The sequence below is a fragment of the Nannobrachium achirus genome (assembly GCF_963921795.1).
Source record: "Nannobrachium achirus genome assembly, chromosome: 9".
In the NCBI taxonomy this organism is placed as follows: Eukaryota; Metazoa; Chordata; class Actinopteri; order Myctophiformes; family Myctophidae; genus Nannobrachium; species Nannobrachium achirus.
Window position 1 is genome coordinate 25213555 of NC_137818.1, and position 22974 is coordinate 25236528.

At 40.8% G+C, this 22974-nt stretch overlaps 2 protein-coding genes across 2 annotated transcripts in view; one reads left to right on the forward strand and one right to left on the reverse strand.

Moving 5' to 3' along the window:
- The window catches only part of LOC308290733 (piezo-type mechanosensitive ion channel component 2), a gene marked incomplete at both ends in the record, with an annotated part of 47095 nt that extends 41709 nt beyond the window's left edge, over positions 1–5386 (reverse strand). Inside the window, one exon of the mRNA XM_080732642.1 lies at positions 5323–5386. Coding sequence (XP_080588768.1) covers positions 5323–5386 — 64 coding nt within the window. The remainder of the gene's footprint in view (positions 1–5322) is intronic.
- Positions 5387–14020: 8634 nt separating this feature from the next.
- LOC308291949 (guanine nucleotide-binding protein G(s) subunit alpha) overlaps positions 14021–22974 on the forward strand; it is a 36716-nt gene continuing 27762 nt past the window's right edge. The window contains exon 1 of the mRNA XM_080734109.1: positions 14021–15403. Within this exon, the coding sequence (XP_080590235.1) occupies positions 15265–15403 (139 nt within the window). The 5' untranslated portion in view covers positions 14021–15264. The remainder of the gene's footprint in view (positions 15404–22974) is intronic.

The following is a 22974-nucleotide window of genomic DNA, read 5'->3' on the forward strand; positions in this document are numbered from 1 at the left end:
GGACCCCCTAGGGGTCCCGGACCCCCTGTTGAAAACCCTTGGCTTATTGTATTAAAGATAACTATAACAACGTTCAAACTCTGTGTGATTATCGACTGTATGATTATCGGTGTGAAGTTGGTACTGTATACATGGACAGATAATAAGATCTCCATATATAGGCATAAAAGGGACACAGACAGACGGGTACAACAGGTACGGGTATTGCATAAGCGGGTGGGGCATGCATTCCCAACTTGCATCGTTCCAGACTTGCATCTTTCCTGAGTAGGCCGTTGTCCGTTAAGCATGAAGAAGTGGTTCCCAACTTTTTCTGGATCAAGGCCCACTTGAAAATCTAGAAAGTGTTGGCGCACTTGGCAGCTAACTCATCTTACCACTTAACACGGCAGAATTTCGGCTGCCGTGTTAAGTGGTCGGATGGGTGGGATGGGTGAAAGATTATAGATAGATACCTTTATTATCCCAAGGGGAAATTCGATTGTGTTCCGGCTTGACACAATGGAATTAACAAGTTCATATTTATCGGTATATAATAATGCTGCGTTCACACTGGCAGATACAAAGCTACGAATACCAGAAAAGTCGCCCTCTTTCAAAGTCGCCCCAGACTTGTTTCCCAACGGGTCTGTGGCCTTAAGCTAGATGCAGATTAGACTAAAATCAAATATGTGCTTCTGGGGGTCCCTGGAACAAAACAGTTTGCAATAGGGGTCCATCCGTGGAACAAAATATTTTGAGATGGGGGTCCACGGCCAAAAACACATTTTGGGGGTCCTTAACCACTGATAGGCACATTCTACAAATGTCTTAAAATCATAACAATTTTCTGAAAAAAACGTATGTTGCCATCAGTGTTTCACCCAAAGCTACAGGCTACCTAGCTCTGGTCCGAGCGTCAGGTGGCTGGCTAAAAGACTAGACAAGGATTTCTCTACCCCTATGAGGGCTCGACTTCGGTCAAAATAAACGAAACTATACTTCGCTACTCAAGGTAGTTTTGTGTTGTTGAAAGTCTATTCTCTGCAGTGGGAAACCTCTCAGCACCCCACCCACTCTGTAAAATACATTATTTTTGTCATGAAATAAAACCTATCCAACCTGTAATAATGTATTTTACAGAGTGGGTGGGGTGCTGAGTGGTTTCCCACCGCGGAGAAAATACTTTCAACTACGCAAAACTACCTTTGGTTAGATGGGGGGCGAAGTAATTTCGTTTATTTTGACTGAAGTTGAGCCCTCGTAGGGGTAGAGAAATCCTGGTCTAGTCTTTTAGCCAGCCGCCTGTCAGAGCGTCAGTGCAACTGACACTCTGGACCAGAGGTAACAGGCTACCATTCATTTTTAATGTAAGCCAGCGACATGAAGATACAAAGATACATTAGATGTTTGTAGCTGCTACAAAACAACTACTAAGCTACAAAAGATTAACGTTAGCTGCACATTTGGTTGCACACTTGATGACACCAAGGAGTGTATTGAGCAGCACAAGCAGGATACAAAGCTACATAGTGACAGATATGCTGTGTCGCTTGCTTTGTATTTTTTGTATCTGCCAGCCTACGTACAGGTTTTAGTCCAGACTACAGTACAGTATCTAAGACTCATCTTAGAACACACAAATATGACAGTAAAGGCCCATTCCCACTGGGCCAGATAACAGATAAAAGAATCTCTTTCTCCAGATATTTTTCCATTCAAAGTGGATGGTAGATACAGATAAAAAAAATATCTACCACAGATATTTGCCACAGATACTTTTATCTGTGGCAAATCTTTTTTTTTATCTGTATCTACCATCCACTTTGAATGGAAAAATATCTGGAGAAAAAGATTTTTTTATCTGTTAACTGGCCCAGTGGGAATGGGCCTTTAGACTGTGCATCTCATAGTTTATCTGACTACTTTACAAAAAAGAGCAGACTATAGAGCCCTGGGTGACCACGGTCAACTAAGTATAGGGTTTCCTTCTTTTCCTTTTTCTTTCAAAACTCTTTTTATTGGTGCTTTTCCTATGTTAAACAATAGTTTCTCAAAACATACAAACATAGTGACATGTAAACAAAATGTAGATCACAGCAGTTACCGGTACATACTGATGAAAAAAACTACAGCTACTACAGAACAACAAATACCGGTAAGTAAATACGTAGCAGGTAGCCTAATAGTCGAAGAGGGGTTGCCATGAATTGACTTTTTTTTTTTACCATCAACCCAGTGTGTATTTGATATTTTTTAATTCACTGAATGAAGAATATCTCTGATCCAAGCCTATATGCTTGGATCAGGCTTGGATCAGAGATCAGAACGGGATGGAGGAGAGGATGACATGTCAAGAAGGCAGCAAGGTCAGCTTTAAGTTTTGGCAGGAGTCGGACCACTGTATCCGGTACTACCCCACAGAGTCCTGCTGATGCAACTGAAATACCCCTGATAATGTTTAAAAAATATTGGACCAATATATTAACCCTGTCGCATACAGGGTTAATATCAGGATAGATTTGAGAAATGGCCAGAGAGTGTATGATTTTTCATCAATCATCAGTCATTTCTTTGCCTATACTATATCCTGCTCCTATTTGACAGACAATGAGGAACCCTGAAGAGAGGATTTTTCCTCATCACAGAAAAGGTTTTTTGCGGGGTTGATCCTTTTCCTATATTGAAATTGGCTAATGGGAAGACAGGTGGATCTCCAAATATGGGCATATCACTGGTGCGACAGGTGTAGTATTGAAAAAGCATTCATGTGGGGCCAGCTTTACAGGCTGGAAATGAAATTGGGACGTTGTGTATCTATGCCTGGACAAAGCTACCATCCCATTTATCGGGTACTCAATTCAACTGAGATCTGTTTTAAGGTAGCCTCGTAAACCGCCCTCTTCCGGAAACCATTTCATTTGTAAGTTGGTCGTTTACTAGGCTAGTTTTAAGGTGGTGTATGGTGAAAAGGTCTAAAATGGTCCCAATTTTGGTAGTCGTCGTGAATGAAATGTTTTTTACAGTATTCAGAATAAGATGCACTAGGATGTAAACCAAAGTAGCCGGTGATGATGCTTCCAATCTCAACTAAACTATGACATGCTATAGTATCTGCACACGACCAGTAACCTACTGGAGTAGGCCCAGTAAATACATACAAACTTGGTAGGGCCATGCATGCCCCCAACTTCAAGTTATTTATATGTTCCATTAAAGCATGGTAAAATACTGTGTTGACTTATTTGATAATTTAGGCTAACTCTCAGAGTTAAATTAACACTCTGGGTTTTACTGTGTAGACGTAAAAGAGAAAGAATAAAGAAAATTACTTGTCTTCTTCATACAGGCACTTTCCTGCTCCGGTGTAGCAAATGCTGTTCATGGGAAAAGCACCTACAGCATCACACACACTGACACACATACATGAACTCAAATACACATACCCCCTCAAACACATACTGTAGGCAAATACAGACCCACAGACTGATTACCAGATTACCAGTTTTTACATCCTAAACCGTGAGTCCTGAATAAAATATTTAACTGAAAGCAGTTGTTTCATAGAAGCTGAAAATGTGTAAATGTACTGTATTTCAAAGTCTAATAAAACGTTAAATATAGAATAACAGGAAATGCAACAATATTTCAATTCTGATATAGTATAATGTGTATTTTGTTCTTATATAAATCAAATAATAAATCACATCATCAGTAATAATTATAACTCTATCGGCCGTTCATTTTTGCCACAGATATATACAAAAATATGTATATAAATTATTTTAAGCCTAGAATCAAGGCATCCAAACCTTGAATTTTTGTGAATATATATATATATATATATATATATATATATATATATATATATATATATCGTGCAAATACAGTAAGTTCAGGTTATTCAGCTCACATTGTAGGGAAAAAAAACGGAGCGATCTGTGTGAAAGGTGGAGTCTGTAGCAGCAGTGGTGTGAGAGTCTTAACTGTGGTCCATGAGCTCTGTTGTCAATAAAGTGATGACTTTTTAATCTTTCTCAATTATTTAGTGCATTAGATTGAGGTATATGATACTGACTGATATGCTGACATACCATATACGTATGGCTGTCAATGATTTATGTAATGTGTTAGATTTTTTATATTAGATAATATAGGACAGGAGATGAGATGTACATTAATGGATGGATTTGTTAATTTCCCCCAACATCAACACAAGTGTGCTAACATTTATCCCAGGAACGTTTACCTATCACCCAGCCTTACACTTGCATCCATCAACAATAGAAACCCAGATGTAAAGTATATCTCAACATTCCTGGGATCCACTGGTAGATCAGTTAATTGGCATTTCAGGAATTTTGCTGATGTTACAGTATGTCGCGCACAACTAGTATTATCGTTTTCAATAATTTCTTACACTACCAGTATACAGAGTGTAGAATCACAGTCACACTAACCAGACAGTATAGTATCCCTAGAATTATCGTGTGTGGTCTAGAAGCACTGACAGCGAGAGAGAAAATATAGAAATGCGTTTTAGCAAGTAATCGGCAGTAATCCATTTAGTACAATGTAGGCTGGATTTGCATGAGTTAGTGTGCAAGCAGAGCAATGGTTTATAATACAAATCTGGTTCAACTTTGCCCTTCATTTAAGCTTTATATTATAATCATATTATCAACAACATATCCAACAAATTAAGCTTAGCGTCCAGTACTTCTGAATGCTAAGCTTCACTGTTCCAACACAACTATAACTGAACACAATGCTCTATATAGACACAATAAATACACCATACAGCCGTAGTTGAATGGGTAGGGAGGCCTTCTGGGTCCCCGGTTCCTGCCCTGGCTTTGTGTTGAAGTGTCACTGAGCAAGACACTTAAACCCCACAAGACACTTAAACCCCAGCTGGATGAAGCTGAAACTAAATTTCCCCCACAGAACTAAAAAGGTATCCCTTTCAATTTCTCCCTTTCTGTCTATTACACAAAATCAGTTGTGTCCTTTAGTTAGTTGAGTCCTCACAGCCCACACAATGAGAATTGTGCGGGTTCCAAGCTAGTTTAAAAAGCAAAAATATGGAAGAAACAGAGAAAGAATTACATAAAGATATGTTCGACCTTTTGGAAAATCTCAAATTAATTTGCTGAATTATCATCACACAAAGTCTGATTAAGATGCTGATTAGAGACTGCATGCATCAGCCAGGAAGACAAGTATTAATTAAGAATTCCTTTCACCTCCACAGAAGAACACCAAAACAAACCTCATTGCACACGCAGTATAGTCATTAATAATAGTACTCATCGCAGTATTAAAGTGGACAAGCCAACTCACCAGCGAGTAGCAGCACAGGTAGTAGTAAGTTATAGAGCATCCCCAGTACGATCTCCCCAGCCATGGCTCCTTCTCTGTCAAAAAGACACCTCCTCCAAATACACACTGTCCGTCTCTGGGAGCCCGGAAGAATTTGTGCTACAACAGATAGCGGTATATGTAGTAGTGCTCTGGTGGGCGACTAGAACTACAACCTGCTCACACATTGCTCAGAGAGAAGTCTGAGCAGTCGGACTCAGTAGCATCCTCGTGCATGCAGATAGAGAGAGCCAAACACTCTCAGACTATCTCGATTAACTAAAGAAAATGTAAAAAGTAAACGTCTTTGACAGATGAACAGCCAAGTGAATAGTAGAGAAGAGTCTTTACTGTCTTGGTTCTGTGCACAAAACAAAAACATGTGATGCTGATGTCCTTTCCTCCAGCCTCTGTCACTCCCTCCCTCACCTTCTCTCTCCGCTCTCCTGTCTCCTCTTCTCTCTCTTCTCTCTCTCTCTCTCTCTCTCTCTCTCTCTCTCTCTCTCTCTGGCATAATGGGTTGTATTCCAGGACCACTGTTACTATGCTGATATCGATTCTAATCTTCCTCAGGAGACTATCTAGGCATCTTTATGACTTTACATGGCTGGAAAAATAAAAAAAACAAATTTAGATAATAGAAGGTTCTGACAAGAGCGACGGTTTATATTCTCTTTAAAACATCTTATGTCAGTTTTGATAGCGTTCACATTAATAGATGAATAAATAAATATCTTTGGGCATATTTTGTTATGATTGTATGCATGTGCATGTGTGTGCGGACATGTAAAGGTATATTTGTGAATTGTGACACATCAATGTCATATCACATTTCTTTCTATCTGGTCATATCTTACATTATATCTCATTATTGCAATCCCCGGCCCAGTGTTTGTCTGCTTCCAGCCAGGTCGGGCTGGCTCATCACATTTGGGGCGAAGGGAAAAGTGTATCTAATATTCATGGCTGTCTGTGAAGCCATTAAGAGCTGGTGTGACTATAGAGGAGTGATCAATACAGAATGAACCTACAAGCAGAAAAAAATATAACATGACCCTTTTTAAAGAAAAATATGCCATTGAATATTTCATCATATAATAAAGATAAAAAGATCTTTAATTTATTTCTTTTTGTTGTTGGGCCTACTAGCTGATAGAGGATGTGCATTAAGAAAACAAATAATATTTTATCACTACACAAATATTTTATCAAGGCAGTATAATGTATTTAAGTGGTATTTTACATCTCAAATTAATTCAAGCTTTTCGTTTTGATTCACTTCTGCAGAAACAAAATCTTAGGATCCACATGGGAACGGCAATATTCCAATGTGTATCTCGGATTTCACGTGGCCAGCCTGTGATGTCAGTCATCTATGACTTATCTATGGTGTATGACTCCACATTTGATTACATCCTGGTGCAGATTAGTGGAGGTATACCTCTGTGGCCTACTGGCAGTGTGCACAACACTTTTCTGCTGATCGGTCCAGCAGTTTGCGAGTTCAGCTCCGGACAGCTCCGGACACTGACTCACCTCAACTTTTACATTACGGGTTATTTGAAGAGTGGCAACGACAAAGGTGTGCACCCACAGAGTGCATATATTGCAATAATGACCTTCACAGCATGATCAAGTACCAGGAGGCACATCCAATTAATTCTTACTTAGACTGTCTGATGCAGTTATGTCAAACTGCTTCTCTCTTCCTCTCTCTGTCCCACTCACATGACTCCCAATATATGTGTTCCTAATTTGGTGGAGATTAATCCAAAATGTATCATATGTCCCTTTCATGGGATGGACGGACACTCGGACAGGGGTGAAAGTCTCCGGCCTTTGGTCGTTTGCCCTTCGGCCATCCATCCTGGTCGTATCTTACATTATATGTCATTATTGCAATCCTCAGCCCAGTGTTTGTGGGCTGGGGATTGCAGCAGACGGTAATAGACAGTAGTGATGAATAAAGTTGAGATATTCTAGTCTAATAACCTTCAAACTTCTTAAGTCCAAAATTAAGTTTTTAACATATTATGTTATGCTATATTCTGACCAAGTAACCAATCTAGCTAGTGAAGATATACACTGACAGCAGTACTGAAAATACAGATTCTCAACCAAAAACATTTGCCTGGCAAGATTATAAGCCTAAATGAGTTTTAACCTGTTGATTGCGTAAGCACGAATGGGCTGTTGGATGAATGAATAACAAACGTCATTCTCTCATTGTTGATCCTACCGCTGTCTATAGCCAATGACAGCTACAATAACACTATCATGTTAACAGGGTAGAACATGCAATGAAAGTCAGGGTTTCTTGTTGTATGATGATTCAGGACACCTAAGGGCGACAAGGAGGTCGGGCCATGTCTTGGCCAACTGACCTCATATGGGAATGCCCATATATGGAGGCCACATCGGTCACATATCACACTAACAGAATCCATACATGGCCAACACAGATGGCTAAGGCAGCCCATATCTTTGTGGCTGGTTCTACAAACAGGGATCCCCATACATCAGGGATCTACATGTATGGGCATAAAATGGATTCTGTGATTGTGGTTCCCCTGACATCACAGTGATGTCAGCGTGATGTCAGAGCAGCAAACCCATAGACCATAAAAAAGCATACACGTCCATACGGGGACATGATGTGCCATTTCACATAACATACCAGTAAGACGCCTAAGGGCAAAAAGCATCATCTGACTGGGATACAATCCAGACAGACACGGACAAGCTGTGACGGTTCTGATAGTAAATTGGAAAACAAGGAATGTGTCAAATAGAATCCATTTTCTGTGCATCGTCTATTTCTCGCTTCAAATAGTTTTTTTTAAACATTCCTGAGAGCAACGTTTAGTTGTAAATGACACTATGTGTTTTTTACAAGGCTCTCATGCTGGATACGGCACTCGATTCACACAGTGCAGCCTGAGTGCAGCAGGTGCTCTGAGCCGTTGATTAGGCATCGGTTTGCTATAGAACGGAGCGGTCTATTATCAAGAAATAACAGACCGCTGATTTCAGCGATTCACCAATCAGAATCAAGCATTCAACCAAGCTGTGTAATAATTCTGTATAATGACCGCTCCGCTCTATAACGGACCGATACCTAATCAATGGTTCAGAGCACCTGCTGCACTGCGTGAATTTTATGCTGTATCCAACATGACAGCCATGTAAACAAACACACAGTGTCATTTAAATGTTGCTCTCAAAGATGTTTTTAAAAATATTTGTAGCAAGAAATAGATGATGCAGTAGCAGAACATGGATTCTATTTGACCAACACTTCCTTGTTTTCCAAGGTGACCATGTTGCGCTGGGTCAAATTATACATTTTATTGAGTAGCCGTGTAATAAGCAGGATAATGTCTGCCTGAGCGGTCGTTATCGGGGTTATCAGGCTTTTATTAATTGATAATGAGCGCTCAGCCAGACATTATCACTTACATAACAACCTGCTATAATTGGTTGTGGTAATAGAATGAGAATAAATACATAAAAGTTCATGGCTACTCCTTGAACAACTCAATGTATAGCCAAATATTGAATAACACAGTGTCAGGCATCAGAGCCTGTGGTATGCGCCTGGACCGGTAGGCCAGCGGGTGTCCCATTAATAACATTTCTGAACCATTCAAAAGAGCAGACAGTTATTGAACTCCTACAACCCCTAACTGAGCAACAAACCATACAGTAGTTCCTAATCATGTTAAATACACCAAGCAAAGTTAATAGAAGACTCTTTGCATGGATTATTATGGACAAAAACACCTCTGTGGCTGGATAACCCCTGTGTCAATGAGAGAGAGAGAGAGAGAGAGAGAGAGAGAGAGAGAGAGAGAGAGAGAGAGAGAGAGAGAGAGAGAGAGAGTAGAGGAAACACCCACTCAATTACTCCTCAGAAGAAAGTCTAAATTGATTATGATGAGTGCTGAGTAGGCAGATGATATTTCATTGACAGTGCAGTTAGAAAACGCTGCAAGCGCATTTTACATACTGTAAAGGAGTATATATACAGTATATAGGGGACACAGCAATTTGCGTGTGTGTGTGTGTGTGTGTGTGTGTGTGTGTGTGTGTGTGTGTGTGTGTGTGTGTGTTTATGCAGGGCAGACCACACTAAATAATAGGCCCTATGGGTCAGGTGGGACTCATAACAGTTTGCTTTGCCATGGGGCAGTAACTGAAGGCCAATAATGGTATAGCTCAACAGTAAATGTCTATGTAAGAATACAGATTACACCTTTAATTACCCCTAAAAGAGAGTGTCTCACCAATCTCAGAGGATACTTTTTGAGACAGATAAGACATTTGCAACAAATAGGCTACCACATGCTGCAAGCATATATACAACAGCTCTTTTTTACACTTTGAATGACCTTTTCTCACACAATCTCAAAATCTACTGAGCAGATTGCCATGAAATGTTCTGACTGCATTCACAATTCCTGGAAGAAGATTCCTATTTGAGTGGCACCGGGCCCTATTTTGGTCTGTGCCTTACCCCCTTATCCCTAAACTTTTTTTGTACTATTTTGAAAAACATTTTAAAATAGTTTAACTAGCCGATCTACATCGACACGTTGTGAGCTAGTAGATCGGCTATTTGAAGTGTTTTAAAATGTTTTGTGTCAAAATAGTAAAAAAGGCAAAGAAGTTTAGGGATAATGGGTAAGGCATGGACAAAAATATAGCTCACCATGTTCTTTCCTCTAGCACCACCCTCAGGCGTGTCTATCTTGGCTTGCACACAAGATATCTCATAATAAAATCTAATAAACAGATTGGAGGATGAAGCTGGCATTGTGTTGGGGTGGTGGTGGTATTATCCATTTTCTTTGCATTTCTAAGTTAAATGTATTACTCAAATGAAGAAGATAGATCTATGTATAACGTCATAGGGTTCTCAGGACACCATTTTACATCTTGAAAGGTTTATAGTTCCTGCTTTTATTTGTACAAGATTTACATATTTTCCAGACTATGGGTTTACTAAACCATACAGTACCATACAGATTGGATAACATTTAAATGTAGCAATATTTTTACATCAGAGATAATTAATTAAACGTAATGCTTCACAAAAAAAGCCCAGTTCTCCTGCAGGCCGGGCCCACTTCACAAAGGGCCCAGTTCCATTGACTCCAATGCATTCCACTGAACTTCTGAATATTGTGGAACTTGTCGGGCCCAATATTTAGTTCAGTGACCATAAAAAGGCGTCCGCCCACTTCACACAGAGACAGGAAGTAAACCGGAGATGGCGAGTCTTGCTATTTCCGTCTTGGACAGCACCCAGCAGATACTTGGCAGGTGGAACGGAAACCACCAGGAAATGTAAATGGTTAGATCCTGCTGGGGGCAGGACTTACCTGGGAAGAAGAGAAGCTTAGCTCAGTCTTGTCTGTGTTAAGGTTGAGCTGGTGGGAACTGGGAAGACATCCACTGTGAGAGGCATGTAGTTATGCCATCTTCAGCCTCAGTGGCAGAGGGAGGGAAGGAGTTCAAATTAATTAATTGTATATTATACAGTAAGTTCTTGCTGGACCGCTGGAGCATAGATGAGCCTCTTCCAGCATGCAATGGGTGGGAGTCAGGAAGACACTCTGCTCTACTCAATTCAGTACAAACATGTCTACAAGTTCAACCATGTTCACCAATTCTGTCATAACTCATAATGTATTAACGTGCAGTGGGCTGTGCTTGTTACTTGTAACCGAGTGAGCATGGGTCTTGTATTTTAAGTGCAGTTATGCCAAATACTTACAAGCCTGCAGTTCACAACTATGAGATTGCTGCCCTCTACTGTCTGACAGATCCCACAGCAAAAGAGGTAGGCCTTATCTTGTGTGTGTATTTTTTATACAGTCCAATGGTAATAACAATTGATTGTATAAAGTAGAGAACAGAACCTCCATGGAATATATGACCCCATATTAGTAGAACATTTGTAGAAGAAGCTCTAGACTAAAACCTATTATTGTCGTTCTGGTATTCGTATAACCAACTTATATTTTTGGAGCTGTGTGAAGCACAGGCTCCCTATACGTGGCCGTGTGGGTCTGTCTGTGTGTCTGTGTCTGTCTGTGTGTCTGTATGTAGCCTGAACTTCCTAAACTTCGGCACGCTACTAGTCCCACAGTTTTGCCACCACACACTCGCGCCATATGTCAAATCGACCGGCTTACTCGGGAATCGTGGGCTAGTAACTTGCTAAGAGAAAGGTTCAATAGTTTAATTGATATTAATTTATTAGTGAATTAATTTTCCCCATTGACTTATAATGGGAATCGCAAAAACTCACATTCAATTATTTGTCTCTCGCAAACCATAGGGGCTAGAGTTTCAAGACTTGGAGAGGAGGTTCATAATGATTTCAAGGATTAAATTAAAAAAAATTGTGTCATTTGGCCGCATGGTGGCGCCATAACACCCCACTTTACGTTTTGGCCTGTAACTCTTGAACCGTAGGTCGGAAAATTAAAAATATTTTTTCCCTGGATTCCTTGGGTCATGACGCATCTCCCCATATAGGCCACGCCCATTTGCGCCATGATAGATTTTCCGCCATCTTGAATTTTCTCCAAAACACACTTTTTGCTCCTTTTCCTACATATTTTCTTCAAATGTCACAAAAATCGGTACACATGATCCACACACACACACACACACACACACACACACACACACACACACACACACACACACACACACACACACAGCTCCACTTCACACGGGTGTGATTTTTTAAGAAAGAGTGCTTATAGCCTACTTAACAAAGTATAACAAAGGACTATTTGAATCATAGAATAGAGGGTATGCTCGTGACATCATCATCATTCCCGGAAGTTGTGCGGGAACCACTTCTGAGTGGCAAAAAACGACTTTATGGCCTTGACAGCCCATTCATCCAAACAGAAAAGTCTGATTGCATTAAATTACGTTAAACAACGTTAAACTCATTTTGCCACTCACTTTGCAAATTCCATCCTTGTCCCTTTTATGTCCATATATGGAGATCCCTGATGTCATCAATATTAAGCCCATGTGCGTCACGTCACAGTGCGTGACACCTCATCCCAGCTCATCGATATTCGTGAAAATATGGCCACATTTTGTCCAACTTAAACAACCAACCACAACGCAAGCCACACTTGCAAATGAATTACGTGACGTCCTTGTCCCTTTTATGCCCATGAGATCCCTGATGTTATCAATATTAAGCTCATATCTGGGAATGCCCATATATAGATAGATAGATAGATTTATTATCCCAAGGGGGAAATTCTGTTGTCCATATGGACATATTGTGTCAGTCTCATGTGGTCTATGACACCAAACATCTATGATGACGTCAGTTCCATATTTGGGAAAATATGGACACATTTTGGTTAACTTAAACAACCAACCAGTTCTGTGCATTCTTTTGGTCAATGTTGATCCCATTAATAGACCTCCGTGAATTTGGATGGGGTGCCATATGTTGAAAACATATAAAAATTGTGTCATTCTTTAGTGCTGTATTTGTGCTGAATTGTGCCATACATTTTATAATTTGTGCTGCCATAATTATTGAGATATTCTAAGTTATAGTTGCCAGACCCATGAAATGGGTAGGCCTACATAAGCAAATGTCGGTCTGTCCCTTTTCTATATAAAGGGTATATATGATGATGACATGATGATGACATGCCTACAAAAGGCATGATGTCATAAATGATGATGACAGACAGGGGGTCTGGCACAACCAGGTTGACCTGGTCTAGTTTTACTGAGGCTTGCACCCCCAATCTTTTGGCTCCAAATCGGGAAAAAATGGTCTCAATCTTTAGTGCTGGATGTGCTCTAATTTGTGCTATTGAAATCATCAATTATGCTTTTATATATATATGTATATATATAAATATTTATATGGTTATGAATTAGCAGATTTAGCAGCAGTATAGTGATTTCCCTACAGAGGGCGGTGTAGAGCAGCAGTATTTCATTGTAGAAGATAGCAGCAGAACAGTGGTGTTGTGTATCTCAATAATGATAGCAGCACAAATTATTAATTTTACGGCAAAATTCAGCACAAATTCAGCACTAAAGAATTACACCATTTTTATATCATATGGGGTGCCAACTTCACAGAGGTCAAAATAGTATTTAAAAGACAAAAAAGCGGCTGCACATGTACACTGTAGCCAAAGTGCTAATATTTATTTTAGGACGCAGAGGGAAAGTTGATTCCATGCCAAAGCGCCAGTGCTCACCCAGCAGTCTGCTGTCACCCAGGCGGATGCATGCACGGCACACGCCCATGTGCTTCTCGCCCTTAGGGTGTCTTACTGGTGAGTAGCTGAGTACTTTCTACTTTTGGTAGTAGGCTACGTGACATTGTGATACCATTCATTACCAATAGCCTACTTTTGTAGGCCTACTTCTTTACTCAAGTACATTTGATACTTTGAGTACTTTTTCCACCACTGAACTCGAGTCAAGGGGTCCCCAATCTGTCGTTTTCTTTGAAGAGGGCGCCGTTTTCTCCGCAAAATATGGCCATGCTGACGTTCTGTGTAATCATGTGATGAAACGCTCTCTCTCTCTCTCGCTCTCTCGGTCCTTCCCATGAGCGTTGTAGGCTATGCTATGCCCCACCCCGTCTCTTCAACGCTGTCTGTCTCAATATACTATTCCCGGAGAGAAAAAGAAAAGGGGGAAAATAATACCTTGAAGAATTGATGATTCCTATCTTGAACCTTCTTTCACGACCACCATCCCGGGAGGAAGCGGCCTTCGCGGTGGAATGTGCTGTTACAACCTGTGTCCTATTTGTGAATGTAAAATGCACATGTAGTCACAGCCTGCCTGCCTGCTGCTGCCATTCGGATTCAAAAGGAATATAAAACTGACTGAGCCTGATAGCGGGGCTTTACTGGCAAGAAACGTGGGGAAATTCGAAGGATTTTTCACATCGCTGTCGTGTTTAGAAGGATCGGAACCGACCCAGCAATGAGTGGGGGAGTCGGGGGACTATCGGTGATGTGAAGAGAGGATACACATTCAGCAACAAAAGCGAGGGCAGAGAAGGCCTTTTGGAAGAGGGGGAAAAAGCCAGGAACAGCCATCACAAATAAGGAGGAAAATCGGAAAACTGAGTTATTTTGGGAACCCTACTAAAACCATAGGCAGATTAGGGATCTTTGGGTTGTTTGATGTATAGAAAAAAGGAGTTGAATGAAGACGGAAGCGATGAAAATATTACACATGTAGTTGGTTTAAGTGCAAACACTTTTCCTTCTACTGCACGTCTTTGCGCGAACAAAGACAGACTTCAGGGAAATACGTAGAAAATAGAAGTATTATTGTGGAAATGCTTGTTACAAAACGTGCCAAAAAGACCCGTGCCATTGTACAGGCGAGTTTTTCTGACATGCCGAGTTTGGGTCCCTGTCACGGGCAACAGTGAGACGCAAGACCCCGGGCCGCGCACTGGAGATGCAAAATAGGCTGTTTATGCTCCCTCCAATTGGAAGCCAAAGAGGTAAAATCCTCTCTTAGTCGTTAAATTGTTGATTACAAATCGTATCTATATCAAAATTACTGCATGGGAAGAAGGAAAAAGCCGAACAGAAATTCAGCAAACTGAGAAGGCGGCCTCGGTGTCGTCATCAACAGTATCCTGCCCTTTTTTTCTGACAGCAAGATCTGCTGAAAATACGCGTTATGTTCACATAATTCATAACGCGGAGATAGTCTTGCAGAACGGACAACAATTCGATCAAACGACAAACGTCAAACCGTGTAGATGTCGTTGATGTTGCTCCCGAATTCGCGGGCCAAACGAGGGATCTAGAATAGTTTTGTTTATTTATTTATTTTTTTCCACGTCCCCCCCCTCCCCTGGACCCCTTTTTTTCTTGCGGGAAGATGGGTTGTTTGGGCAACAGTAAGACCGAAGACCAGAGAAATGAGGAGAAAGCACAGAGAGAAGCAAACAAAAAGATAGAGAAGCAACTCCAAAAAGACAAACAGATATACAGAGCAACGCACAGGCTACTACTTTTAGGTAAGTTAAGAGTTTTTTCTCTCTTTTTCTTTTTTTGTGTGTGCAGGCAAGGCCTCTCTCTCACTCTCCACACCACCACAGCTCCGTTCTCCTGCCTGCACTACATTCAGTTCAGTGATGTTGTTACGTGCAACATTTGAACATTGCCATTTGCCAATGCTAAGGGCTACAAGGTGGCACTATCCCGATTTCTGACATGTCGCTGTGAACTGACAGTCAGCTGCACAGTGGTGCACACCAAAACATGCTAGAAGACATGGCAAATTCCGTCTAAATAGAAATAACGTTGCGTAATTTTCATTTGTATAATGTGTTTCCTTTCCACATGCTTTTATTACACACACACACACACACACACACACACACACACACACACACACACACACACACACACACACCTTTCTCTCTCTCACACACACACAACTCTCTCTCTCTCTCCCCCCTCTTTCTCTAGTCTTAACCCATTAAACATTAATTAAACATTAAATGTCTATAAGACTCAACATGTGGTTCCGTTGGGTATGTGGGTGTGTTCTCTCTCACATTGTGTGTGTGTGTGTAGTGTGTGTAAATGAGAGACACCGTTTGCCTTTAGGAAAGAGTAATGATAGTTAAACTTTACTCACTGTCTTCTATTATGGACAATACTGCAGTGCCCTCATATTGCCCTGGGTTATCATGCCCAAGAAGTCACAATGTACTTTCTGAAAATCATAATATTTGATTAGAGAAATGCCTGAGACCTGGCCTATTGAATGACATGCCAGTATTTATGCTTGGCAGGAAGTTGTGATGACTTTAGGAAAGCAGAAGGACAAAACTCGCCTGAAAACAAAAAACAAAGATGTCTGCCTTAAAAGTTAAGCTTTCTGTTATATAATTTGACAGTTTTAACTTTGTCATTCAACTTTGGACCTAGCAATCTGTTATTTGTGATTTTGTGTATTTAGGGGAGATGTTTAAACGACAAACAATGCCACAACAAGCACAGAAGGATCACTTGTAACCAACTAAAATTCCTATACTTTCTATGGATGGCCTAATGTTGATACTCAACTGTCTCACTATCAGTTTAATATCAGTGATGGTCCTCTGACAGTGATGACTGTCAAGTAGTGTACTATTGCACAATGAATCAAACAATTCCACTTTTTTATGGTTATAAACGAGCATGATTAGTGAGACCCTATTAATTATAGCATTTCACACTTTGGATCCTCCACAGTACATTTTAGAATAGATCTATATTGGATAATTATGTTTCCCAAATGGATATGTAGAGTTAGGAAATAAACTCTTGCAATTAATTAGTGGGTAGTTATAGACAGTGTAGACCCACAGGACTGGATCACTACACAAATGTGGGTCACTACAGTATATTCTGACAGGATCACTCACAGACAACTTCACTAGAAGTGTAACATGTTATTTAATATACTGGGCAGTGGGGCCACACGTCCCAGTTGAGAACTGGTCAAGAACAACTGGACTAGATACTCATACTACTGATGTTCATTCCAGTTCATTGTTGATAATTATCTTAACGTCTGGCGTCTTTAAAAACAATATTTATGATACAACCCATGTTGACAGGGACAGTTTCTATTCTGTCCATTCTTTGTGTTTCTGAAATAATAATAGATTTTGTGGACAAGCCTGGCATGCCCATATGGTCTATGGCTGCCATTACATCAACCTTATTCATGTTTTATTAAGTCAAGATCACTATTTTGCTGTAAACACAACAAACAAGGCCAACGTCACAGCCACTCAGGGTATTGGCCAAAAACCAGGAAGTAAGGGTTGCCGTTTTCACATTCAGGGATTGTACCCCAGTTACATCACCAGGGTAAACATTTAAGCATAACTTTGGCGGCATTTCAGAGACACACAAGAAGACTCACACCTGATGTAGGCCTACTATTTGGAAAGCAATAGTATTAAAGCTACACTATGTAACCTGTAAACTATTCTTATCCAAAAATATGCACGGAAGTCCTGTGATGCGATTTACGTCACACTTTTGCAGTTTACACAGTGCAGGCACAGCTGCAGTAGCATTTTGAATGGCTAATAGTTAGCAAATAATCTTCAGTTATCAATCACGCTAATGTCCGTAATCCTAAAAGACCCGGGTTTCGTTCATATTTCCGTAATGTTCGAGTCATGTACATCCAAAGACAAAATTATTAACCACGTTAGACACATAAAATGACTGTAAACAACAGCACTTTTTTGTTGGTGTAAAAACATGAGGTCAGGTACGTCCATTATAAACGTCCAGCGGAAACACAGACCACCAAATATTAGTTCTGCCCAAGTTGACGGGAAGGGACAGTGTTAGTGTGCCCCCATCCCTGTTTTTTTTTTCTTTCTACAGGCAGGTGTCCAGGTGAATTTCACCCAGCGTTAGTGACAGAGGCTAAGGGTGCGTTCGGAAATGCGCACTCAACGCACTGGTGTGCCATGTTGTTGTTCGTTTATTCGGTGCACTTGGTGCGTTGTCGTTCGGAAATCCAGTGCGCGGCGCACTGGTGTGTTGAGTGCACGCACTCACCAACCCTATTCGGAAGATGGTGTTTGGCGGTGTGGTGGTGTGGTGCGGTGTTCTGATTGGTTGGTTTTCATGGCCGTGTCTCGAATGCTTCTCAGCTGTGAACAATGGAGGAAATAACCGCAAAATACTGCACTTGCAGCTTAATTGGTCGTTTGGGCTTGATAGTTTCACACACATCAACAACATGTAAATTAACAGTAGGTATGCCAATGTTGTGAATTAGACCTACATCTCCTAATAGCAACGTTACGTTAGCATACTCAGCAGCAACTGCTGCTTTTCAGAAAGTTTACCTTCAGAGTTCAGTCAGAGTGAAAAAGCACAAAGCTCACAGCTGCCTGTTAAAACTGGTCGTTCGTAAATAAGCCACACTGAACGCACTCTCCAACGTCACGCCTACTGCACTCACTACACTGAGCACACACCCGGTGCGGGTTTCCGAACGCACCCTAAAAATATTCGGAGGTTTAGAGAAATCATCGGTTCTTCCCATACTCCCACAATTGGCAGTTGACTGTGCATTCACTGGACCATCCCCACATGTCCCAGGAATGGGTGGACCAAAGGAGAAGTTCCCACCTCTTTTAGCATTTTTTTTAGGAATATTTTTAAAACAATACCCAATCTTTTCACCAATTTTGCCCTCCCCCATGATAGGGCCCCCCATTTCATGTTGAACTAGAATTACTGTTCCTATGAAACAGTGTGGGCTCGCTGCTCTCTCATTGGCTAAAGTGATGTCACCAAGAACGCTGATCCTCATTGGCTAAGGGCCCTGCCTTTGTATTGTCGAGGAGAACTTGACTGATACACTGCCTTTGTAATAGATTACTTCATTTTTGAGGAGAACTTGACTGATAGATTATGTCACTTTTTAGGCAGAACTTGGCTGATAGATTACGTCATTTTTGAGGACATCTATGATGTCGGTCATCTCCACATTTGGAGAAAAAGAATAAAAAGGAAAAAAAGGATAATATATATATATAAACACATCTCTTAGCAAAATGCAAGGACCCATTCCCGATGAAGCCGATTTGACATAGCCCAAGTGCGTGCCACCAAAACTGTGGGAGGAGAGCGCAGGAAAAAAAAATATCTTGCAGGGGAAAGAGAGAAAGAAAGATGGATGGAAGGAATAAAGTCGTACGTCTAGTTGCCCTGCAGGGGCAACCTCACTGAATATAGGAGAGTACCTCAAATTGCCACATATATTGTTGTACTTAAATATATATTAATGAGAAATATCTTTTACAGAATATATTATATCGGGTAAAATATACCCGGCGTTAGGGATGGTGTTTTTAGTGTAGGATTAACCTGCATGCTACGTGACCTGACGAAATGGACTGCTGCTGTTTCTGAAGCTTCATCCTCAAATGTGTGTGGATTGTACTTGATGTATGTTTAGACAACTTACTTCATGAATTCATTTAATCTTCTGAGACATTTCCACAAATTCACAGTAGCTTACTCTCCTTTGAAACAGTGGCTCTGCTTAAATTTCTCAGACGGTCTGACAGATAGAGATCTCCATACAGTATTATGGCCAGACGAAGCAGGCCCGATCTCGAAGGGCAGCGAACTTCTAGCATTTTTAATTAACTCATATATATGTTATTTAATATATTGCAGTGATGTACTTGGTCCCCCTGCGCTTCTATTGAGACATTTATATCCTCTGGTCTGGTTTGACCACTATTGGTTGGCAAGTGGTACTGCCTGAATGTCATTCTGGCCCTGTTACAGATGTTGTCCAAAAATCATGCAGATCTGTACACAGTATCTCTGTAGCCGTTAAATGGAACGGGTATTTCTTACATTGATGCTCCTACATATTAGCATGCAAGCACCAGTTAAAGTTACTTTCCATCCCTCATATACTGTGTGCACAGTGCACATCCCATAACCCACACACTGCACATCATTTCGGAGCTCATATCTTTGAACGGGTAAGGGCTAGTGTTAAAAATTGTCCAAAATATTCTTAGTGGATCAAGGTAAATTCAGGGAGGTCAAGTTTGGGTCCCTTCACTTACTACACCGGAAGAAAGACCCCCCAAAAATCTTCTTTAAGTAGCATGTGAGGGGTCTAACTAGGGTTTTTACATGCTACTTAAAGAAGATCTTTTGGGGGTATTTCTTTCCTGTATAGTAAGTGAAGGGACCCAAACTTGAAGCCCCTGAATTTACCTTGATCTACTAAGAATATTTTGGAATTTTTTTAACATAACTTGGATGACCCTAAGGATCATAAAAAACCTTGAACCATTACTATTGCAATTTCTTTTGGGTCAAACCTCAGATTGACTGGACTATTGCACTTCACTCTCCCTGTACCCCCTTCCTGCCACCTCCCGCAGATATTACTAGTACCATGCAGACATACATACCATGGTCATTCGTTCTCATGTTTTGTTACTTAGGCTTGCTTTTCTTGACCACAATGTTAGCATTTCATTCAAAGGGGATTCTCAAAATATATATTTTATATAAATATTGGTCAGATTTTAGCCTAAACAACCACTTGGATATTTGAAATGCTCTATGTTGGCAACGGGGCACTGTCTTTGGGCTAAAGTTGGAACAATACAGAGAATATTAGAGAACCACGATGAGAACCATGTAGAGTCAATCGTAATATTCTCTGTATCGTTCCAATTTTAGCACCACTTTACCTCATGGTTCCACCTCATATATATATACCAGACCAGTATATAGTCTCAATAGAAATATAGCCTCCCAAAAAGTACCACCCCCTTCTCGAGGGGGCCCAATAGGAAATGAGCCCACTGCCTACCTAGGCTGTGGGAAGATTTCAAAAGAGTACCATTCAGACACGCCCATTCAGAAAATCACTGAAATGAAAGGCTAAGAGCATCTGCTAAACTCCTAAATTGTTTTAAATGTTTGACATGGAAGTTACAAAGTGTAGCTTTAAAGTTGTTAATATTTTGTGGCACACTATCCACAAGTTTCCAATATCCCATTGTGCATTGCGCAGATGGTGTGCGGCAGTTCCGGCGTCGCAGCCGAGAGTGATCTACAAGCTCACAACGGTGGCATCTGCAACGCGACGTGAGCTTGTATGTCTGCTGTTCTCCGGATGTGTTCCACACTTAATTCTACAGTAAATTCTCGCGGAAACAGGTGGATACAGTAGTTACTAAACCTGGCCTTATGTATTGTCTTTTGACAAACACTTTGAACAGTGAAATTGACTTAAAACAGTAAAAGCTACAATTATACCTCTTATAAAAGCCTCACTGAAATCCAAAGTGGAATATGTCATGACTTTGGTATCTCTCACACTCATGAACATGTTGCTAATCAGATTCTGAACATTCTGCTAATCAGATTCCATAACTTGATTCTTAATATTCCGTGACATATTGTGCAAATTCTACAACCATTCAGATCGGTGTCTATATCAAAATGGTACCTTTTTCTTGGTGATTTGAGTGTCCTAGTTTTTTTTTGCATTGTCTCACAGGATAAAACTATCACTTGTGCAATCAGGAAGTATGCTATTTATTGGGTTTCATTCAAAGGTGGCCATTTCTACCAGTCGAAGCTGGATATGAAACGCTGCACTATTTAAGGAAGAACATTTGGAATAGTTTTTTGGCAAATAAAAAGCACCTTCTTTCAATGGTAGTGGATGTGAGAGGATTTTTGACCAACCAAGCAATAATAATAATAATTTGGTCCTGTTATATGTGGTGTTTTTTTTTGTCACTGTATATTTTCCCATACGTGAAGTTTGTCCTCTGCATTTTACTCATCCTAGGAGCAGTGAGCACTGTTCGAGGAGCAGTTAGGGGTTACGTGTCTTGCTCAGGGACACTTGCTGAGACCTGGAATCAAACCTTAGACCTTTGGCTTCCTAGGCGGGCTCTCTAACCATTCAGCTATGGCCACCCCCCAAGCCACAGCACCACAGGCAGGACTTGACAAAGGGTCGATTTATTTATTATGTGTAATACCCGAGCAAACCGAGTAGACCAATGCTACACAGCGCTGATCTGGAGGAGAGAACCACATTAACTTGACTAACACTGAGCCTATGTGGTATGCACCTGGACCGCTAGGCCAGCGGGCGCCCATGATCATTCTTAGTACCCCATTCTGAATGGAAGGAGGATGAAATATCTATTTTTTTTATACTTGCCTCAAATATTAATGTTAGAGGCATTGGCTACTGTACTGATAGGCCTGCATTGGGATTATTCTAGTACTGTATATACACCGAAAATACATTGCTACAGTTAATCAGTAATACAGTACCAAAAGTTACAACGACACTCCCACTACCCCTGGGTCACAGTGTTACTTTTTGTATTGGATTTCCCATGGGGGATTCTTAGATCGCGTCATAGAAGAACTGTGTTCCAGGTGATTTTGTCAGGTATGTGACTCTGTTGTAATATGATAGTGAGTTACATTTGATAACGGCTGTGTTTGGTTTCTGGAAGACAGTTCTTATATGACGCGATCTAAGATAACCAATCCCCTATGGAAAATCCAATACAAAAAGTACTGCTGTTAGTGGTGACCCAGGGGGATAGCCTCCTCTAGCGGCAGTGATGTTAGTCTTCGGTGCTCTATATACAGTAGGCTTATTTAGCAGAACCTTCTATACTTAAGCATTTACCTTTTACTGGCCCAAGCGCGCAAATGCAAGGTGCATTCTGCCGGCCCGGAGAGTTTTAAAAGGGCCAGCCCAGCGGGTCATTTATAATGCTGATGATAATGCTGAAGTCTGATCTAGGATCAGGTAACTGCAGCGCAACTGGGCAGCAGGCTCTTGGAAATTAAACCACACTGTGCCTGACTTTGTAGGAAAACCTTCATTGTGCCTGAATTTATATGTATGTTTTATGAAGCCTTTGTCACAAAACAGACTGACGGTTTCAATTTACTGTTCAGTGCTCAGATCCAGGCTAAAGCCTGACTACTATATCCAGTGATTTCTACGCGAACCCAGAAACCGTTTCTGTATCCACTCTAGAAG